The 22899-nt window shown below is 40.8% G+C and overlaps 1 protein-coding gene across 2 annotated transcripts in view; it reads right to left on the bottom strand.

The window, feature by feature from the left end:
• Positions 1–49: 49 nt before the first annotated feature.
• Positions 50–22899, bottom strand: part of TEN1 (TEN1 subunit of CST complex) — a 34911-nt gene continuing 12061 nt past the window's right edge. For both annotated transcript variants that reach the window (XM_072645769.1, XM_072645768.1), the window contains 3 exons: positions 10880–10979; positions 10606–10763; positions 50–790 (listed from right to left, as the gene is read on the bottom strand). In XM_072645769.1, coding sequence (XP_072501870.1) covers positions 618–790; positions 10606–10763; positions 10880–10968 — 420 coding nt within the window. In that variant the 5' untranslated portion in view covers positions 10969–10979 and the 3' untranslated portion in view covers positions 50–617. The remainder of the gene's footprint in view (positions 791–10605; positions 10764–10879; positions 10980–22899) is intronic.

Here is a 22899-nt window from a genome sequence, read left to right as displayed (position 1 = left end):
ATGCTCACTGTATTTGGTGTCAGCTAAGTTCAGAATAAATTAATTACTGTTAAAAAGAAAAGCTATACCTAAGCTTTATTTAAGAGATTTCCCTGGAATAAATCTCTGAGGGTGGAGGTGATAACCAAAGAAAGAAACTTTGCCCCCAAGGACGCGACCTGGTCCACATGGGATGGGGGTGAGGAGGATTGGTCCATAGGTCACACAAAAACCACCTCATATGAATGCATGCCCAGCCCTCTAGAAAACAGAAAATATTTCTTCCATTAACCTTCATCACCATCTCCCCAAAAATGTGTCCGGTAAAATAAATGGGCCCTTTGGGGAAAGAGGTATTTGGTCCCTTAGAGCTCTGTTTTCACACTAGCATATGGGCTACGATGGACAGAAACAGATGAATGTTGGAGTGCCTTATACAGCCCACCCAGAACTCTGGGGTGGGCTTATATCTGCCTGCCTGTAGGACATTACTACCTTCTCTGGGGATTCCTTCCAGTATTACAATATGGGGATTCATCTTGGCACACCATTCCCTCTAGCATAGTAAGGGACATGGGTCAGACTAACGCCTTTGCTCCAGGCAAAGACCAACAAATCTGTCAAGGTCTGGGTGCAAATCAGGACTGGGAGTTGTCCTTGCTCTCCTGCCCACGTTCTGGACTGCCCTCCTCTTGCCGATGTTCCCTCTCCTGGTGATACTTCCTCTGATTCTGGATGGCTTGTTCTAACAAAGGCAGGTTTATCCCCTCCACACAAGTCAGCACACGAGCCTTTACCATGGAAACCTTATCTGAAAGATATAAACAGCAGTGCAAATGGTTTCAGAGGGCAGATGCCAACACCACACAATGCCACACACATTGTGGCAACAGCCCATCCCCCTTACATTTTATTCCTAGTTTTTGCCATTGGGCAGGAGCTGGGAAGGAGAGAGAACCAATGACATAAAGGATGCTGAAATAACCTATAGATCTTTTATCCTCAAATTAAACATCTGTAGGCAGGATAAGGCAAAGGGGAAAGGGGCATGTATTTTGGAATCAAAAGGGTAACTGGAGGACTTGGGGGCATGAGCTCATCCCCACTCCCCACCCTCCTCATGCTATTTACTTCCTGCATCTCTCCTCTCCCATTTCAGGCCCCCTGAGGGAGGTATCCCAATGACCATCCTGAATGCCCTTAACATGGAGGGAGCTTCCTCAACTTCTTATAATTCACTCAGATCTGCGTAACTGGGACAGAGAGGATGTGACAGTGGTCAGTGGTCAGTCATATGACTCTGAGGTCAGTATATAAATGACTTATTTCTTAGGTACTCACCACAGACCTCATTCTGTTGTTTGTCTGGTAGGAGGAATTCCAGGACTCACTCCTCCCCAAATCTGTCTAACGTTTGATCTTATCAATGTGCTTTTCCATGTGTGCTTTGGAACCTGGGCTGTCAGGTTTACATTTGATCTTTGATCCCTGGTGTTTCACTATATACTGGATGTGTTTTCTTTTAGGTTTGGGGATAAGAAGTGGGGGTAGACAATAATCATAATCACTCATATTAATACCTGTCAGTTTATAAAGCACTCTCACAGCAACCTTACAACAACCTTGAGCTATAGGCAGTATATTATTATCCCTATTTGTCATATGGGGACACAGTCTCAGAGAACTGAAGTGACTTACCTATGATCACAAAGCTAGAAACAAATGAAACCTGACCTCAGGCCTTCAGACCCTGAGTCCAAAACTCTTTCTTTTTTGTTTTTTTTTTTCAAATTGAATTATTTTGTTTTGAGTGTTCTACAATCACTTCCATATATCTTAGATTTTTTTCCCCTCTCTCCCCTTCCACTCCTTCCCTGAGATGGCATACAATCTTATATAGGTTCTACACATATATTACTATTAAATATATGTTGCACAGAAGAATTAAAATGAATGGGAAAAACCATAAAACAAAACAGAACATAATACAAAAGAAAATGGTCTGCTTCATTCTGCAGTCCAATTCCATAGTTCTTTCTCTGGATGTGGAAGGCGTTTTGCCTCAAGAGTCCATTGGAAATTTAAGTCCTTGCATTGCAATGAAGTGCTAAGTCTACCAAAAAAATTCCTCACACACTGTGGTTGTTGCTATATACAAAGTTCTCCTGGTTCTGCTCACTTCATTCAGCAACAGTTCATATAAGTCTTTCCAGGCCTCTCTGAAGTCTTCCTGTTCATCTTTTCTTATAGTACAATAATATTCCATTGCATTCATATACCATATACTTGTTCAGCCATTTCCCAATTGATGGGCATCCCCTTGATTTCCAGTTTTGGGCCACCACAAAGAGAGCTGCTATAAATATTTTTGAACATGTGGGGCCCTTTCCCATTTCTATGATCTCCCAGAAGCAATATTGCTGGGTCAAAAAGAATGGACATTTTTGTAGCCCTTTGGACATAGTTCCAAATTGCTCTCCAGAATGGCTGGATCAGCTCACAGCTCCACTACCATATTCTGCTTTTCCAAGAATAATACTTTTCACTCTAAGAGGCTCAAGTTATTTGGAGACAAACACTTCTTGTCTAAGAGGAAGACTAAAGTACTTCCAGTTGCTCCAAGTTCCTGAAACTGAATTTAGGAACTACCACTGCTCAAGGCACAAGTGTTTTGGTTTTACATATTAAAGTATATAACAAGCTTTCCAAACAAATGACATAAGGGTTATTTATTTCCTTTAACTACAATTCTCCTTTATTGTGGTATACTTAGGTTTACAAAGCCTAACGTAGTACCATGCAGGTGTAGGCATCTAAAAAACGTGTGCATAGCTGAATTGTAATTAAAAGGTGTAGAGGACTGAAATCAGAATACCCGAGTTTTGATCTGAGCCACTAGATGGCACAGTGCATAGAGCACAGGCCTTGGAGTCAGAACACCTAAATTCAGATCAGCCTCAGACATTTGATGGCTGTGTGACCCTGGGCAAGTGACTTAACCCTGTTTGCCTCAGTTTCCCCACCTGTAAAATGAGGTGGAGAAGGAAATGGCATTTTTGCCAAGAAAACCCCAAATAGGGTCACAAAGAGTCGGACACGCCTAAAACAACTGAATAAGCTCTGATCCCACTTCTTCTACTAAGTAGATGTGTGACCTTGAATGAGGAACTGGCCCCTCCTAAGGTGGAGTTCACTCCTCTGCAAAAGGGAGAGGTTTGCACAGGGCAAAAAAATCCCTGACATTTTGCAAGCTTGAAGGATAATGATGAGGTGTATGGAGAAAACCTAAGACTTGCTTCACTATTCCCCTGAGCCTCACAGGGAACAAATGAAATATTTAGGTGTTTAAAGCCTTCCACTGAACCTCTTCCTTCATGTCCCATCCCTTAAGTAGCATGAGCAGCATGGCCTATAAAGACCTGTCAAAAGTCTCTTGTGGAGGCTGCTGTTTCGTAATCATCTTCAACATTTTGATCTTTATTTAAACAATTCTGTTCAGAAGGAATCATTGACCATAAATGTTTAATTTAATTTACAGCTGCTCCATTGCTTCTATAAATTCCTGGGGCCAACCTATCACATTTTTCTTTAATCTTAAGCATCTTGAGAATTGGTTCATAAATATACATTTGTTTTGCTTCACTATTCTGACAGATTACAAGAAGGAGCTTTTACTGCCAGTGGCAGAAGCATGAGATTTTGGAAAGTGACAGATACCAAAAAAAAAGAAGCATGAATAAAACATTTTTTAAATGCAGAGTAGAAAGCAAAAATAAGTACACAATGGGACACAAATTGTGGTACTACCTTATTAAACATGTGTGTATGTGTATATATATATATACATATATAAATATATCTTTTTTAAAATCCAAATTTTTTATTTTTTAATTAAATTAAAACCCACATTTAAAAAACCAATTTGTATGAACAGAATTTCAGTTTCTTATATAATCTTACTGTATATTGAAATGTTTGCATTTGTTGCTTATTAAGTTTACTAAAAAATTAAAAAATTAAAAATTCACTATTAAAAATTGATTATAACTGAGATTGCTACAGCTATGATTCTAAACATGCAATCACATTCAGTTCTTTAGAAAGCATTAAATGCATTAGCTGAAAAAATAAAATTAGGTTACTATAGATTGCTAAGATTCCTTCCATCTCACATTTTAGGTTTCCAGGTCTAGGCTTGCCTCTCCTTGTGGGTGAAAGTACATGTGAACCTAGTCAGGGGATTAAGTGGATATTCAAGATGATGGGTTGTGGGGAGGTGACTCAGAGTTAAAGTGATGTCACAAATGAAAAGGTGTTTGAGGTTTGACACAGTAATCTTTCTGGCTTCCCATTCTAGTTCTCTCTCAGTACCTTACTAAAGATACCATTAGACTGTGACCTCCTTGGGGGCAAGCGCTGTCTTTTGCCTTCCCTTGTAGCACCGGTGCTAAGAACAGTGCCTGGTACACACTAGGTGCTTAATAAATGCTTATTACCTAACATGGCATCCCATCCTGTGTCTCTCAGGGGTGTTTTCTGAGCTAGGAATTGTAAGGGATGATTGAATTTTGTTTCCACAAAAATCATGTAAACCCAAGGAATCTTACTCATCAGAAGGTCTCCTACTTATCAGTTACTTCAAGAAATAAAAATTGGGGCAGGGAAGGGGGGGAGGGGGCTCAGAGGTTGAGAGCAGACATTCTCTCTGTTCTCTGAGCAGGCCTTTTTCCTGTGTCAAAAACTCCAGGTCAGGTGAAGTTTCTTGAAGGATGCGGCCCATTAACCCGGACTGCTATTTTAGATAAACAGACTTTTCTTATGGATATCCTGGCTTGAACCTTCAACTCACACTTTTGTCAACTCTCTTAGCAATTGAGAAAATTCCTTTCTCATGCTGTGCAGATCATAAAATTTGAGTGATGAAGACATCCAGAGTTGGAATTGTTCTAAAAAGTATTTATGGTTTGTCGTTCCTTTACTAAATAAAGTATCAAGAGAATGGGGGTGGGGGGTCTGAAATGTGAAATGTAATTGGGGGGGGTGGGGTGGAGAATTAGGTAGTTGGGAACAAGCTGTGAATCCTGAAGTACCCAGCCAATGGGGAGCAGGGGAGGGAAATGTGAATCGGGTTAAGGGATAAAAGGCTTTGTAATTGTCTGAAAGAATGTGCCTCCTTATAGATCACCCAGTCTCTTGCAAGAGAATAATAATTGAAGATCTTTTTTCCTGAATTCATTGGTGGCAGGGTGGAGTTTTTTTTTAGGATGATTATTTCTGGCAGAATTATCAGCAACTCCATGTTAAAGATGTATGGGGCAAAAAGCCCTGAATTTGGAATCAAAAGACCTGGATGTGAATCTCAACTCTGCTTTCTGACCTCATGCAATTTATTTCCATTCTCTGAGGCTCAATTCATGGAATAGAATTTGACTGTTGGAAGGTACCCTAACAGCCATCTAGTCTAATCCATGTATGAAACCCCACTATAACATACCAGACAAGCGGTTGTCCTCCCTCTACTTGAAGACCTTCGTGGAATGGGACCTCATCAGCCCTTAAATTAGCCCATCCCACTTCTGAACCACTTCAGTTGTTAGAAAGTTTTTCCCAACGTCATAATTTTCTCTTGAATAAAATGAAGAGGGTCTGAAGATGTCCTCCAGCTTTAGTATGCTCTGAACCTATGTCCAGCCTTTTTCCTTTACAAGGTAATTGCAGCCAGCAAGTATAAGTCCTAGGGTGAGCTGACCCAGAATTCAGTCCTAAAATGCAGGTTGCTTTGAAACTCAAGAGTGTGTTGTCACCTTGGAAGTGGGGCATCCTGTCACATATAGGCACCATTCTGTGGTGACTGATGAGTTATCGACAATCAGGGTTTCTTATACTTTTTCCACTCATGACCCCATCAGTGCTTCTTAAACTGTGGGACCCATATAAGAAGTGCTGAATAACCAAAAATGAAGTGACGCGTTTGAGCAATAGGAAGAACTAAGCCAAATCAGGACAACGTGTGGCCCTAAATGGTCCACACTGGTTATCTACCTGCTCTCTCACTTAAATCCCATTATCACGCATGTCATGGCATCACCTTCCTGATGTCACGGTCCTCTTTGAGAATGAAGGACAAACAACAGCGACACACTGGACGTACTGAAAAGATAACTAGATTTGGAATCCTTGAACACAGACTCAAGTCATAACTTCTTTTTACCAGCTAGTACTATTATCTCCGTTTTGTTGTTGTTCAGCCATTTTTCAGCCATGCCTGACTCTTTGTGACCCTGTTTGGGGTTTTCTTGGCAAAGACATTAAAATGCTTTGCCATTTCCTTCTCTGGTTCATCTTACATATGAGGAAGTGAAGCAAACAGCATTAAGTGACTTGCCTAGCATCACAATGCTAGTAAGTGTCTGAGGCTGGATTTGCATTCAGGTCCCCAGGGCTGGAGCTCTATCCACTGTGCCCCCTAGCTGCCCTATTTCCATTCTACAGATGGGGAAAACTGAAGATCACAGAACAAAGTGACTTGCTCAGGGTCACAAAGCTAGTGAGTGTGTGAAGAAGGACTGGAACTCAGATCTCCATGACTCCAAGTCCACCCCTCTATCCACTTTTCCATTCATTTTCCTTTAGGAAAGACTTGGAATCATTATTACAATTTGTTCTAGTCATAACTTCCTTATTTAGTAGCTGTGTGACTGGACAATACCAATGTGGAAACATACTAAAAATCTCCTTCTAAGTTTATCTAGAATGATTAAGAAAAACTCTCTCTCTGCTCTAAAAAGCCTTTTCTGAAATCCTTGAAAAAGCCCCTTGGGAAAGTGAGTTCTAAGTCTGAGGACAGAAGGTTTCTCTTGGGGAAACGGATTGAGGGCGATCACCAAACTTAACTGTTCTTGTTCACCATCTGAGGTCTTGACCAAGAAAGGAGAAAGGGTCAAGAAATCAAGGAAAGGAATGAGGTCCCTTTGTTTGCTCTAGGAGGGAGTGACCTGGTTACTCAACTACTCTTGAATATTAACCCAATCTGTGTTTTAATATATCTTTTCTTTGTTCAAGATTCCTATAATAAATGGCACCTAAAACTATCTTGGGGCAAAGAGTCATATCAGAGGGCATAGAGAGCTCTACTTATTTGGGCATCTCTCCCTCTAAGACAGAAATACTTGAATATTAGTTTAACATTAAATTGAACAAATTGTCCAAAATACTTGAGCCTAAAACTGCAGAGTTCAGTGTTAGTAATAATGCTTTTTCTTTGACATCAAAAAATAACTGACATTATGCATGCAAAGGACTTTGCATTATTACACCCATTATCTTAATACACCCAAAAATCTTGTGAAGTAGATGTCACAAGTATTATTAATCCCATTTTACAGATGATGTTGAGCTATGACATTCTAACTTTCAAGCTATTCTCAGCAATGATCAAGTGAACAAGATATTTGCTAAATTTTCCCTTTACCTGGTGCCAAAAAGTAGATCCTAGGTAGTTGGAAGTCTGTTTTCCATATACCTCCCTGAGTCCAAAAGGAAGAACACAAGGTAAAAATCCAAGTGACTTCACTCTTACACTATTAACATTGATGGTTTGTGCCAGAATTTCTGAAGCTTTTCCACTGTTGCATTTTCTTAGGCGTTTTACTAAGTTTTAATGAATTTACCTTCTCTCTCTGTGGCTTATGGGAAAACCCTCCTCCCCCAATTTAGATTGTACTAAAATTCCCAATTTTTTCCCTGTAAAGGAAAAAGGAAGAGTTACTCAGTACGAAATTATAGGGATGTGACTATCATGGTTGACAGAGTGAGTGTTCAAATAACACAGAGGTAGGAATGGAATGGGGAATAGGATGGGTATGAGGCATCTGAGGAACATCAAGCTTTATTATGTGGTGCAGGATGGTAGGGGCATCAAGAAAAGGAAAAAGAGGCACTCAGTGATCAGCAATAAGTCAGCTGGAAAATGATTGAGAACAGGAAGTAGCCAACTGTTTGGAGAGTGGGGAAGGGGGTGGGATTTGCTGCAGTAGCCAAAGGCTGGAAGCAAAGTCAGTACCCTTTCCTTGAGGACTGAATGAAGCAGTCACATGTCAGCATCCTGAATGGTAAGAAATGAAAAATATGACAAGTTCAGAGAACCCCAGGAAGATTTGCAAAACCAGGAGAATACTATAAGCAAGAAGACTACACTGAAATGCAAATATTGACTCAAGAAGGCAATAAAATAGACCGACTTCTATCCATGGGGGAGGGAGGGACATCTACAGATTCCAAACATTGCATAAATGGTAGCTAGGTGGTACAATGGATAATAGAGCACAGGACCTGGGGTCAGGAAGACCTGAGTTCAAATCGAGTTTCCGGCATTTACTACCTATGTGATTCTGGGCAAGTCACTTAACCTCTGCTCACCTCGGTTTTTTCAAATGTAAGATGGAGATAATAATAGCATTCACCCTCCAGGGAGGTTGTGAGGATCAAATGAGATAACATCTGTAAAGCACTCAGCACAGAGCCTGGCACGTCGGAGGAGTTATAGAAATGGTTTCCTTCCTTTCCTCCTTCCTTGCTAAATTCAGTCCTGATGTTCATGGGTTTTGTTTGACTGTTCTGCTTTGTTACAAGGGAGGGTTCTTTCAGGAAGGGAAGAGGAAGGAGGATATACCAGGAAATGATTATGGTGTAAAAAAAAGAAGAAGAAGGCATCATTAAAAGGCAAAAAGAAAGAGCACTGATTGGACTTGGAGTCATAGAGATCTGAATTCAAATTCTGGCTTGGACACTTCTCCAGTACGTGACTTTGGTTAAAATCCTTCCCATCTCAGAATCTTCATTTTCACAAGTGTAAATAACAATGCTTACAATGCCTTCCTAATTTAAGGCTTAGTGCTGTAGCCACAGCACATCTACATATGCCTGAACAACAAGAATGGAGTGTGTGGGAAGACCTTGACCCATATGAATCCAAGGAGCTTTGAACCTGCCCAGCTAGTTGATTAGTGTATAGTGCACAGTGCTTAGAAACCAGTTAGGCATATTGATAGATGGGCTTTGTCCACCTTGGTTTCCTCATCCATAATCTGGGGATAATAATAGCACCTACCTCCCACAGCTGTTGTGAGGATCAAACAGATAATATCTGTAAAGTGCTTTGGCAAATTTTAAAGGGACTGATAGATACCAGCTATTATTACTACAGAGGAGGAAGGAGGGAGAATCATAAAGTACCTTCCACAGTCATTGGGTGCTATCAGTGGAAAGTCTACCAAGGGTAGGAGCTGGGAGGTCTTCTCTTCAGAGGTCTAAGCCTTTTTCACTTACTTCTTTACATCTAGCTTATTCTCCTCATTTTGCAAGTGTCCCCTTATTTCTCTGAATGCCCCAAATTTGTTATTTCTTACCACTCCAGTGTATTCCATAACACTGATATGTTATAACTTTGCTTCTAGGTCTTTGGCTACCACAGAAAATTCCAGCCCCTTTCCCACACTCTCTGCTCTTTTCCAAGTAGTGTTCTTTATCTTTTCCAATACTACCAGGCAAGTAAAAAGAAAAATTGGAGGTCCTAAAGAAGAGATCACAGAAAGGACCTCTCCCACCTTCCCTGCCAGATCTTTGCAAGGCAGGCACTGTTGGTGTGCCTTTATGTTCATTTGTTTTTCCTCTTCTCTGACCACAAAACTCACCAAGTTTATGACCTTTAAAATTTCACTTTAATTTGTTGTCTTTCTGAAGAACCCCCAGGAGGTTACCCAGAGTCCTGAAATCTCACTAGAGACATGCTGTACCTCTAGCTAGAACACAGGACAAGGTCCAGGTAACACTTGAGGGCAATGCTCCGAAGTTGGGGGTTATTTCATCTTTGCAAAAGGTCTTTCTCACTCACCCCTGTCCTTCTCCACAATCAGTCATATGGGTTGGATATCTGTAAACTTGAAGATCTAAACAGGATTATGATTTTAAATTGAAAGTCATTTCAATTTAATTAAATGTGTTACTTAGGTAAATCCTATTCTGGGTGTGTGTTCCTTTCTCCCTGCCCCAGTTGAAAAGCAGTGTGCCAAAGGGAAGATGAGGTCAAGCAATTAGGAGTAAAGTCCTTCTTACTGCTGGTGAAATCAGCTTCTCAGTGAAATCCCCGGAGTGTCAAAGTCCTCAGAAACCACCGTTACCCTAGTTTCTCCAAGGGAGAATGAACAAAGTCCTAGGAACTAGCAAACAAACACTGTAAGGTCAAAGGTGACTGACTCCCTTTCCCGACCTCTTCTGTATTATGTTCCCAATTAATATTCCCTTCACCACCACCACCACCTCTCTCCCCACCTTCCTGCCTCTTCCCCCCTCTCTTCACCCCAGTTGTTTCTTTTCATCCTCTGCACAATCTACTTTCCTTGCTTCTAACCTGAGACCTTCAAGACAATCACACCTGATATCAAATACTTTGCCCAATCATCATATAAGGGAGTTTCTGTGCTCTAGGGTTGATAATGCAAAGGTCAGTGAAGAAAGCACTGTTGTAACATTCACTATGACAAGGTTAGCCTTGACTCCTGGGGGATCCCAGGGTGTTCCCAAGCTATTATGCCCCAGAGAGACAAAGATTCCAAGGTCGGTGCTCACCATTGCTCCGTTCATACTCCCCCAGTACAATATACAGGGACCCTGGCTGGGCTTGGAATGGCTCCACCAACTTGGTACAGATGTAGACCTGATGCTGGACCGATTCATGCTGAGCAACTAAAGTAACTCTGGACCGAACCATATCATAACAATGGAACCTAAAATTAAGTGAAAGGAGAATTGTTACTGCCTCTAGCCAGGCCCTTAATCAAGTTCAAAAGGACAGTCTTAAAGAAAAAGATTGCACAGAAGGAAAGATGAGACCCACACTCACCTGCCAAACGTTCTCACAGTTTCTCCTTCTGGGACTACACCAGAACTGATCTCCCAAGGAAAGTAATAGATCCCAGCTCTGGGAAGCATCCTTTTAGTGCCTGTAATCAGACAGGGTTTGAAGAACCCAGTTAATTTGCAGGAAACAAAAGATGCAATGCTGTAAAAACCTGAGACTTACAGATACAACTGGTTGGAAGCACCGCCACAAAAGGATGAATTTTAGACATTTGGAGACCTCCCCAATCTTTCCTCTTTTGGTGTTTGGTTCCATCCATTTTATTAAATTCAATGAGTACTTATTTGAACCCCACTGTATGTCAAGCACAGCTAGAAGGTGCAGTGGATAGAGTGTCAGGCCTGGAGTCAGAAAGATTCATTTTCCTAAGTTCAAATCCAGCCTCAGACACTTACTAGCTCTGTGATCCTGGACAAGTCACTTATTCCTGTTTGTCTCAGTTTCCTCATCTATAAAATGAGCTGAAGAAGGAAATGGAAAACCATTCTAGTATCTTTGCCAAGAAACCCCAAAGAGTCACAAAGGTCACAAAGAGTCAGATATGACTGAAATGACTGTACAACAAACATGCCAAGCAGTTTGACATAGTAGAGGCAGAAAGAGTCAAAGAATCAGGCAGATATGAGTTCAAGTTCTCCCTTGCCCCTGAAACGGATGGGCTGTGTGATCCTGGACAAGTCACTTCACCTTCCAGTGTTCCAGCTCTGAAACATAATATAATTATTAATAATAGCTAACGTTTACATAGTGCTTACCTTGTGACAGGCACTGTGCTAAGAGCTTTATACAGTATTACTTAATTTGATCCTCACACTCTGGGAGTTGGGATTATGATTTTATATATATATATATTATTAAATATATTAGTTATATATATATATTTCATAGATGAGAAAATTGAGGCAATAGAGATTAAGTGACTTGTCCAGGGTCACACAGCTGCTAAGCGTCTGACTCTGTATTTAGACTCAGGTATTTCTGAGTCCAGGTCCAACACTCTATCCATAGCACCACCTCTCACAAATTAAGTGGACAAAGAATATCAAATAGACTGATCTGACTGGAACACAGGGTTATGTGTGTGAGGGGGGTTAATGTGTAATCATGCCTTAGAGATGGGTTGGAGTCAGTTTGTGAGGGGGTTTAAAAGCAAACAGAAGAGTGTATATTTGATTCTAGAAGCAATAAGGTTCTTCTGGGATGCAGGGAATGACAAAGTCAGATCTACATTTTAAAAACATTAATACAACAGTCATTTGGAATTTGGGTTGAGTTATTACCAGGCAAGAGGTAATACAGGCTTGAGCTGAGGTACTGGCTGTGGGAATAGAGAGGGGAGGGCCAGATGTGAGAGATGTGGTAGAGACACAATTTACAAGATCTGGAGATTGATTGAATCATAAGATCATAGATTTAGAGCTCAAAGGAAGCTGAAAGAGTATCTTGTGTAATCCCTTATACAGATGAGGAAATAGGTCTAAGAGGTTAAGTGACTAACCCAAAGTCACGCATAGGGGAGGTGGAGGATGAGCAAGAATGATGAATCCAGGATGGCATCTAGAGATGTAAAACATGGGTGACTGAAAGCATGGTTGTGCCTTGGCAAAAAATACAGTGAAGTCAAGAAATGGAGTGGGGCTTAGAGGGCAAGTTTTCTACATCACCACATCAAGATCTTAGTGACTGAGTTACTTCCAAGTCTCTCTCCCTCATTTTTCAAGCCAAGCTCTGAGGCCAGTCAATTAGTGCCATTCAGATCCAGTGAGTGATATGTAAGCATAAGAATATGGATTGGGACCTTCAGGTCATCCACTGACAGTTATAGTTCCACGCTGCTGGAACCAGCTCTTTTACTGCTCTCTCCACCACCTTTGTCCCCGTTGTTTTGTTTCGTTTTCATCGACAAATATTCATAGAATGCCTCTGTGCAAGAGTTCAAATCCTATCTCTCAGATGCTTACTTCTGTGTGACCTCTGGCAAAACGCTTACCCTCCTTGGGCCTCAGTTTCCCCATTTGTAAAATGAGAGGTTTGAACTAGGTGTCCCCAAAGGTTCTTTCTCAAGATAATGATCTCAAGATAAGTTCCCTTTACCTTTCCCACAGAGAGGTATTATCATGGGATAATAGTTTCAGGGCTGTCAAACATTATCTGATCCAATTCCCTCAGACAAAGAAAGGGAGACTGGAGAAGTTATAAGATTTTTTCAAGGTTATGAAGTCTAAAGAACCAAGTCAGGATTCAAGTCAGCACTTTTTCCACCTTGCTGCCTCCTGTTATCAAGTAAAAAATTGAGGCCATCCACTATGAGCTCTCTCATCTCCCCTATCCATGCTTCTGAATGCTTATACACATTTATTCTATGTCTCCTGTATTCTAGTCCCCAAAACAGAGGTAGTCCTTCTCTTGGTCAAGGCTATCCCTTTCCAACCTTATCTTTGATTCCATCCTCTTGTTTCTTCTTAGATTTTTGTCCTAAGCCATTCCTTTCCCCCTCTCATCTTCAGTCTCTCCCTTTCTACTCATTAGTTCCTTGCTTCTTATATAGATATGCCCATGGCTCCCCATACTTAAAACTTTCCCTAGGATGTCTATCAAGTGGGCAATGGCTAAAGAAGCTGTGGTATATGATTGTGATGGAATACTATTGTGCTATAAGAAATGACAAGCACACACCAGTGCACCCAGCTATGGTTCTTGCTTCAACAGTGTTTGCAAGGAACAGATCTGGGGTCCCCTCAGCTCTCCTTGCTTTTAAACTTCACCTTTCTGCAGCCCTCCAGCCCCTGGGACCATTCCCCTCCCCCAGCCTCCAAGACCATCTGTCCCCAACCTCTGGTACCAGCTGCCTCCTCCCTTCACTGTTGGTGCCATGAACTCTAGCTCCCAGATCTGCCAAAACTCCTCCAAGGCCAAGGCAGCTGTCACCACTTGACCAACCTGTACCTGCAGGCCTCCCACTCCTACCTATCCCTGGGTTTCTATTTCAACTGCGATGATGTCGCCATGCCTAGGGTGTTGCACTTTTTCCATGAGCTGGCAAAGGACAAACTCGAGGGTGGGCAGTGCCTTAAGTGGCTCCAGAACCAGCACTTGGGCTGTGTCCTCCTCCAGCCTGTGCAGAAACCTGCCCAAGATGAGTGGGACTGATGAGGGCTGGAAAGGGGTGTGAGACCTCCACAAAGACCAGGGTACCAGGGCAGGTCATCTGGAGAAGAATTCACAGACTCAGGTATGGTTGAAATCAAGGTAAAGATTTATTACGCTTTTCAGGGGGCAAGAGTTCTTAGGGAACCTGCAACCTTAGAGGGGTACAGGGAAAATTTACACAGTATATTCTATAGTATTACTTGTGCCAAATATGCTAACTAGGTGTTTGGGGGTAGGATTAGGGAGTGGTTAAGGAGTGGTCAGTTCTTAAAGGAATATGCACTTTTGGTATCTACTGCACAGGCATTTTACCCAAAATTCATCAGGAAATAGCCTGGGGGGGTGGGTAACCTGGGGGTGTGGTTTTAGGCCTGAAACATCACTAAGTCAACCAATGGTCAAGGCTGACCAGGAAAAACCAGGCTTCTCTCGTCAACGTCTTGTTAGACAAGATTAATGTAAGGGAGTATAGGTATGTCTGAGTCTAGGATATACATGATTGGTGAGTGAGTAGTAAATGTCATTATGACCCAGTGCACAGCCCATTCAGCCAGTACACAGCTGGTTAAGCCTAATGCGTTCTACAGGTGCAGTTGTCTACCATAGTAGGGAGATAACGGTTGTTGCTAGGGCAGCCTGTGTCCTTAGAATGGAGAGAAACTACCTGAGATAGTATTTTGAGGCTAGGGAGAAATGTGATTTTTAAAGAAAAATGTGATTTTAGAATCGGGGTCCATGTACATGCAACCAAGCACCCCATCAGGGCCAGTAGCTTGAATGCCCCAAAGGGTGCCCTAAGCCTGGAGAAGGGCTCAGTTAGTTGCTCAGTCCTCTCCTAAACATTCTCCCCCCTTTTCCGCTTCCCAGCCACTGTTATCTTTTAGTTCTGGTTGATTCTACCTACAGGCTTTTATCTGTCCCTTCTTTTCAATCCCATAGCTGCCACACAAACTCAGTCCTTCACTGTCCTTCACTATCTGTGACTTGGACTACTGCAATGGAGTCATCTCTTCTCCCTCTGAGTCCTCCACAAAGTTGCTTGATATCTTAAGCCCTCCATAATCTAACCCCAAGCCTACCTTTCCAGCCTTACTTCACATTTTTCCCTCAGAAAATCTTTCCAGCAAGGAATAGTGTATTTATCAGATTTATGAAGAAGGGAAGAATTTTTGACTAAACAAGAGATAGAAAACATTACGAAGTGCAAAATGGATAATTTTGATTACATTAAATTGAAATGTTTTTGCACAAACAAACCCAATGCAACTAAGATTAGGAGGGAAGCAGAAAACTGGGAAAGAATTTTTGCAACTAGTATCTCTGATAAAGGTCTCATTTTGAAAATATATAGATAACTGAGTCAAATTTTTATGAATACAAGTCTTTCCCCAATTGATAAATGGTCAAAGATTATGAACAGGCAGTTTTCAGAGGAAGAAATCAAAACTATCTATAGTCATATGAAAAAATGCTCTAAATCACTATTGATTAGAAAGATGCAAATCAAAACAACTCTGAGATACCACATCACACCTATCAAATTGGCTAACATGACAAAACAGGATGATGATAAATGTTAGAGAAGACATGGGAGAGTTGGAACACTAATTCATTGTTGCTGGAGCTGAGAGCTGATCCAGACATTCTGGAGTGCAATTTGGAACTATGCCTAAAGGGCTACAAAAATGTGCATACCCTTTGACTCAGCAATACTGCTTCTAGGACTACATCCCCAAGAGATCATAAAAATGGGAAAGGGTCCCATATGTCCAAAAATATTTATAGCAGCACTCTTTGTGATGGCCAAAAATGGGAAATCAAGGGGATGCCCATCAATTGGGGAATGGTTGAATAATTTGTGGTATATGAATGTAATGGAATACTATTGTGATGTAAGAAATGATGAACAGGAAGGCTTCAGAGTGGCCTGGAAAGACTTATATGAACTGATACTGAGTGAAAGGAGCAGAACCAGGAGAACTTTATACACAGCAACAACAACAGTATGTGAGGATTTTTTCTGGTAGACTTAGAACTTCATTGCAATGCAAGGACTTAAAATATTTCCAGTAGTCTCTTAAGGCAAAATGCCTTCTGCATCCAGAGAAAGAACTATGGAATTTGATCACAGAATGTAGCAGATTATTTTCTTTTGTATTACATTTTGGTTTGTTTTATGATTTCTCCCATTCATTTTAATTCTTCTATGTAACATGACTAAGGTGAAAACGTATTTAATAGGAATATACGTGTAGAAACTATATAAAATTGTATGCCGACTCAGGGAGGGAGGAAGGAGGGAGGGGAAGGGAGGAGGAAAAAATCTAAGTTATATGGAAGTGATTGTAGAACACTGAAAACAAATAAAATAATAAAAAAAGAAAAAAGGAAAAAAAAAAGAAAATCTTGGGGGAGGAGCCAAGATGGCGGACTAGAAAGATACACATATGCTAGCTCCGAACCCACAGCCCATAAATTACCTGTAAAGAAGAACTCCCAACAAATTCTGGAGCAGCAGAAGCCACAGAACAATGGAGTGGAGGAGATATCTGTTTCAGAGAGCCCTGAAAAACTGACCCGAAAGGTCTGTCGTGCCCCAGACTTGGAGAAGAGTCCAGCCCTGTCTCGGCTGTGTGGCACCGAGAGGAGCAGAGCCAAGCAGGCTTCAGGGACAGAATCTCCAGCAGCTGCACAGGTCCCTCCACCCACAGGTCAGTGACAGAATCTTTTTGGCTTGTGGAGAGGGGAGCAGAGTGTCTCCATAACTCAGGCCCCCTCGGGAGGCAGCAGCAAACAGGGGCTCCCAAAGCAGGCAGGAGCTCGGATACATTGCTGAAGGTCTCCCTGTAAACCCCTGAGGGAACTGAGCCTGTGTGGTGGCCCTGCCCCCCACCTGAGCACCTGAACTTAATCTCACACTGAATAGCAGCCCTGCACTGCCCCCACTCCTCTCTCCCCCCCTCCCCCCACTGAAAGCCTTGAGGCTGGGAAGCAGCATTTGAATCTCAGACCCCAAGCGCTGGCTGGGCGGATCTGGAGGTGTGATGGGTGTGGAAAGGAAACTCAGAAGTCAAGTAACTGGCTGGGAAAATGCCCAGAAAAGGAAAAAAAAATAAGACCATAGAAAGTTACTTTCTTGGTGAACAGATATCTCCTCCCACCCTTTCTGATGAGGAAGAACAATGCTTACCATCAGGGAAAGATATAAACGTCAAGGCTTCTGTATCCCAAACATCCATAATTAATATTCAATGGGCTCAGGCCATGGAAGAGCTCAAAAACGATTTTGAAAATCAAGTTAGAGAGGTGGAGGAAAAACTGGGAAGAGAAATGAGAGAGATGCAAGAAAAGCATGAGAAGCAGGTCAATACCCTGCTAAAGGAGACCCAAAAAAATGCTGAAGAAAATAACATCTTGAAAAATAGGCTAACTCAATTGGCAAAAGAGGTTCAAAAAGCTAATGAGGAGAAGAATGCTTTAAAGAGCAGAATTAGCCAAATGGAAAAGAAGGTTCAAAAGCTCAATGAAGAAAATAGTTCTTTAAAAATTAGAATGGAACAGATGGAGGCTAATGACTTTATGAGAAACCAAGAAATCACAAAACAAAACCAAAAGAATGAAAAAATGGAAGATAATGTGAAATATCTCATTGGAAAAACAACTGACCTGGAAAATAGATCCAGGAGAGACAATTTAAAAATTATGGGCCTACCTGAAAGCCATGATCAAAAAAAGAGCCTAGATATCACCTTTCATGAAATTATCAAGGAAAACTACCCTGATATTCTAGAACCAGAGGGCAAAATAAGTATTCAAGGAATCCACTGATCACCGCCTGAAAGAGATCCAAAAAGAGAAACTCCTAAGAACATTGTGGCAAAATTCCAGAGTTCCCTGGTCAAGGAGAAAATATTGCAAGCAGCTAGAAAGAAACAATTCAAGTACTGTGGAAATACAATCAGGATAACACAAGATCTAGTAGCTTCTACATTAAGGGATCGAAGGGTGTGGAATAAGATATTCCAGAAGTCAAAGGAACTAGGACTAAAACCAAGAATCACCTACCCAGCAAAACTGAGTATAATACTTCAGGGGAAAAAATAGTCTTTCAATGAAATAGAGGACTTTCAAGCATTCTTGATGAAAAGACCAGAGCTGAAAAGAAAATTTGACTTTCAAACACAAGAATGAAGAGAAGCATGAAAAGGTAAACAGCAAAGAGAAGTCATAAGGCACTTAATAAAGTTGAACTGCTTACATTCCTACATGGAAAGACAATATTTGTAACTCTTGAAACTTTTCAGTATCAGGGTAGTTGGTGGGATTACACACATACACATACACACACACACACACACACAGCACAGAGTGAATTGAATAGGATGGGATCATATCTTAAAAAATGAAATTAAGGGGTGAGAGAGAAATATATTGGGAGGAGAAAGGGAGAAATGGAATGGGGCAAATTATCTCTCATAAAAGAGGCAAGCAAAAGACTTTTCAGTGGAGGGAAAAAGAGGGGAGGTGAGAGAAAAACATGAAGTTTACTCATCACATTTGACTAAAGAAAGGAATAAAATGCACACTCATTTTGGTATGAAAACCTATCTTACAAGGGGAGAAGGGGATAAACGGGGGGGGGGGGGATGATGGAAGGGAGGGCAATGGGAGGAGGGAGCAATTTGAAGTCAACACTCTTGGGGAGGGGCAGGATCCAAAGAGAGAATAGAAGCAATGGGGGGCAGGATAGGATGGAGGGAAATGTAGTTAGTCTTACACAACATGACTGTTATAGAAGTCATTTGCAAAACTACACAGATATGGCCTATGTTGAATTGCTTGCCTTCCAAAAGGAATGGGTGGGGAGGGAGGGATGAAGAGAAGTTGGATCTCAAAGTTTTAGGAACAACTGTTGAATACTGTTCTTGCTACTAGGAAATAAGAAATACAGGTAATGGAGTATAGAAAGTTATCTGGCCCTACAGGACAAAAGACAAGATGGGGACAATGGAAGGGAGGGATGATAGAAGATAGGGCAGATTGGTAATAGGGGCAATTAGAATGCTCGGTATTTTATGGTGGGGGGAGGGGACAAATGGGGAGAAAATTTGGAACCCAAAATTTTGTGAAAATGAATGTTAAAAGTTAAATAAATTAATTTAAAAAAAAAAAAGAAATGCTGGTTGATTGACTATTCCACTGTATGTAAAATTTTTTTAAATTATCAGACATTTATTTTTCTCCTTCTTAACCCTCCCCTCAGTGGGAAAAATAAACAAAAATAAATCCCTTGTAACAAATGTGAAAAAAAAAAAAAGAAAATCTTTCCAGATCCCCCTCTATAAATGAGCCCTCCTAACACCTGCCACCTGACTCCTGGAAGAAGCTCATATATATTATGCTAGCAGACATACTAGTTTAACTGTTACTCTCTGACACAAGGGACCATTGAGGTGGGGGTGAGGTGGAGGAAGGGTACCCCCACCCAATGACTTATAAGACAAAAAGCATCAATAAAATGGATTATTTAAAAATCATCATGTATCTACTTATCTGCTTAGGCATTGTAAGAATCTAAACTTTACCCTGAGAGCTGTGAATTAGTCTAATCATTCTGGAAAAAAATTTGGAATTAAGTTTAAAAAAAAAAAGACAAACTGTCCATGCCATTTGACTCACAGATACTACTAGCTATATACCCCAAAGAGAATAGAGACAGAAAGATCCCATATATAACCAAATATACATAGCAAAATTTTCTGTAGCTGCAACAAACTGGAAACAAAGTAGTCACCAATCAACTGGGGAATAGCCAATATGGTGGTACATAATGGTAATAGAATACTATTGCTTTGTAAGACACTGAATTCAGAGAAGTATAGGAAAACTTATATGAACTGATGCAGAATGAACTAAACAAAACCAGCAAAACAGTATACCCAATGACAACAAGGCAAATGGAAAAAAGAACAAAAACCCCAAACTAAACAGACGTATAATTATAATGAGCAAATTTGGCCCCAAAGAAGAAATGAGAAAATTCACCTCCTTCTGGAAGTGTGCTGTCAGCTCCAACCATGAGATAATTTATACCCTGAAAATTGGCCCACGCTAGAAATCATGACTTCATTTATTATTTTGTTGATTGTCAAGACTTAAGAAAGTATTAGAGAAAATGTTAATAATGAAGATTAAACTTAATTTCTTTTTGTCTATACATTTTTTTTACCAGCACACCCCTGCCTCCCTCCTTCCCTTCTTTGCAGTGATGGACTACATGTGTAAAACATGCACCTACACTTTAAAACTGTATGGTACTGATTAGTTATATTGAACTTTCTTCCCCTTTCTTAATCTACTGTTACAAATTGAAGGTAACTTGTTGAATAAGAGAGCAGGGACACATTCAGGGATGAATATGATGTGAAAACAAGAAATATTAATAACAATACAAATTAATTTTTTAAAGGAATTCCCCTCCCCCCCAAAACCCCTAAACAACTAAGCTCCTTAAAGGCATAAGCTTTATTTTAGTATTCCTAGATGATGGAGTATAGGCTCTGGGAACCCCCTTCTACTGTCCTTCCTACTTGATCTGGCGTTTGCCTGAGGCCATAAGCCTTTCATTATCACTAGGCCCCAATCTGTTACCCTTAACAGAGCCTAGCCCTCTATTGGCTGCTGCTTCCCACCCTGGATCCTGTCAAAATCCCACTCACTTGGTTCTGACCTCAAGTCATCCCAGTCCCATCAAGACATTCCTTAGACTCCTCCTCAAGACCCTCCCTAGACCCCTTCTCCCAGACTACTAAACCACCCCTAGACCCCTCCCACAATCTTTCTACATATAAACACCATCTTGCTTCCATGAAGGTGCTCAGATTCATTTAGCTCAGATTCTATCTGACCACTGTCAATACAAGCAGCACAAATGGAAAGGCTTAAGAGTCAACTTAATATGTCAGATCTTTAATAAATTTTATTTTTCTTTCGCTAAAAGAGGGCTTGAGGTAAATTCATTTGGGCAAGACCCAGGGTATTGGTATTTTGGGGTCCCAAGTACCCCAAACCTCAACACTAAAGACCAACATAATAATAACATTTAAATCATGTAGTGCTGTAGGGTTGGCAAAATATTTTTCATATACTAGTTATCCATACTTCCACATCACTGGGGTTAGGCCCAAATTTTTTGGTCTCTTTTCATATCAAATAAGTCTGAATTTTTTTTTTCTTTTTCTTTTATGGAGTGTTCCCAGTACCTTATTTTAAAATCTGGACTTAAGTAATTTGGTCACAGGCTATATTATACAATACTATGCATATATTTTATGCATTTCTGAGTTTCTAAACCTTGTCATCTGCTGGTCTTTATGTGTTGTCGGTGGCTTCTGCAAAACTCCAAAAAAAAATTCCCATTTAATTTCATCAACTTTCTGGGTCAGGTAGCTTAGGAGAGATAATATAAATGATAGATATAGGCACAGATAAGGAGATAGAGATAAACATATGGATAGTATGTTATGGTTGTTTAATCATTTGCAGTCCTGTCTGACTCTTTATGATCCCATTTTTATCTTAGATACTAAAGGGAGCTTGCCATTTCCTTCTCTACTTCATTTTACTTATGAGGAAACTGAGATTAAGTAACTTGACCAGGGTCTAAGGCTGAATTTAAACTCAGGTTTTCCTGACTCCAGGAAGGGCACTCTAATCACTGTGCCATCTAGGTGATAAGTATTTATGTATATACACATAGGCATGTTGAGGTTTAGGGATGCTGGGACCCTGACACACAGGTCTTGTCTGAATGAATTCAACTCAAAACTTCCTTCAGCCAAAGAAAAACAAAGTTTCTTAAAGATCCGCCATATTGGGTAGACTCTTAAGGAATCTGAATATTTGGAAAGCTCATGTAAAGCAGGCCAGATTGAATCTGAATACCTTCATGTAAATAAGATGGATTTTATATACAGAAAGACTGTATGTGGGGGGGAAGGGAGGGCGGGGATCTAGGGTTGGCCAAGTAGTCCAGGGTGACTAAAGATTGGAAGCCAGGAACCAAGAAAATGAGGTTTTAGATAGGATCAAGGGTAGGAAGCAGCTGAAAGCATCTAAAGATAGCAAATAATGGAGGGTTAGACTAGGGTAAGGGTAACAGAGACTTGGGTATACCCATAATGGATAATGGAAGGCTTATGGCCTCAGGAGAACGCTAAATCAAGTGGGAAGATTCAAGGAGAATTCAAGGAGCTTCCCAGAGCCTGTACCCCATCAGGTACATGTGTGTATACATACACATGCACACATGATCTGTAGAACTGTGAGGCACACATATCCAACACTATCTGAGGCAATGTGCCACATTCTAGCGGATAAACTGTAAGGCGCCTATCTGTAACCTGTGCTGGCTTATTCACGCAGTGGCTTTGCAAGAAGCCTGAAAATTCTTGCAATAAAAGTGACGGATGATAAGGATTCTGGGAGAGGCAGCTCCCATATTATAGGTATTAGGGATAATTCTTGAAAAGGCACAGATGTAGGAGATTAGAATTTGATTCTGTTAAGTTTGGGGCACAGTTAATAGCACAGTTTGGTTGGAGTGTAAAATACTATCCTGGAGGCAATAAGGGAAACAGGAAAAACTTGAGCACAGGAATGACATGGTCACGATCCCTTTCCCCTCCAAACAAGAAAATCTTGTATTTGTTTTGTACGTGCTTACATGTATATATGTTGTCTTTTCTTATACGAAGGAAGAAAATACGCATTCATTATGCACCTACTGTGTGCCAGACTCTATCCTAAGCACTTTTACAAATATTATCTCATTTGATCCTTACAACAATCCT

The sequence above is a fragment of the Notamacropus eugenii genome, chromosome 2 (assembly GCF_028372415.1).
Source record: "Notamacropus eugenii isolate mMacEug1 chromosome 2, mMacEug1.pri_v2, whole genome shotgun sequence".
NCBI lineage: Eukaryota > Metazoa > Chordata > Mammalia > Diprotodontia > Macropodidae > Notamacropus > Notamacropus eugenii.
Note: the sequence above shows the minus strand (reverse complement) of the source record. Positions and strands in the feature narration are given on the sequence as shown.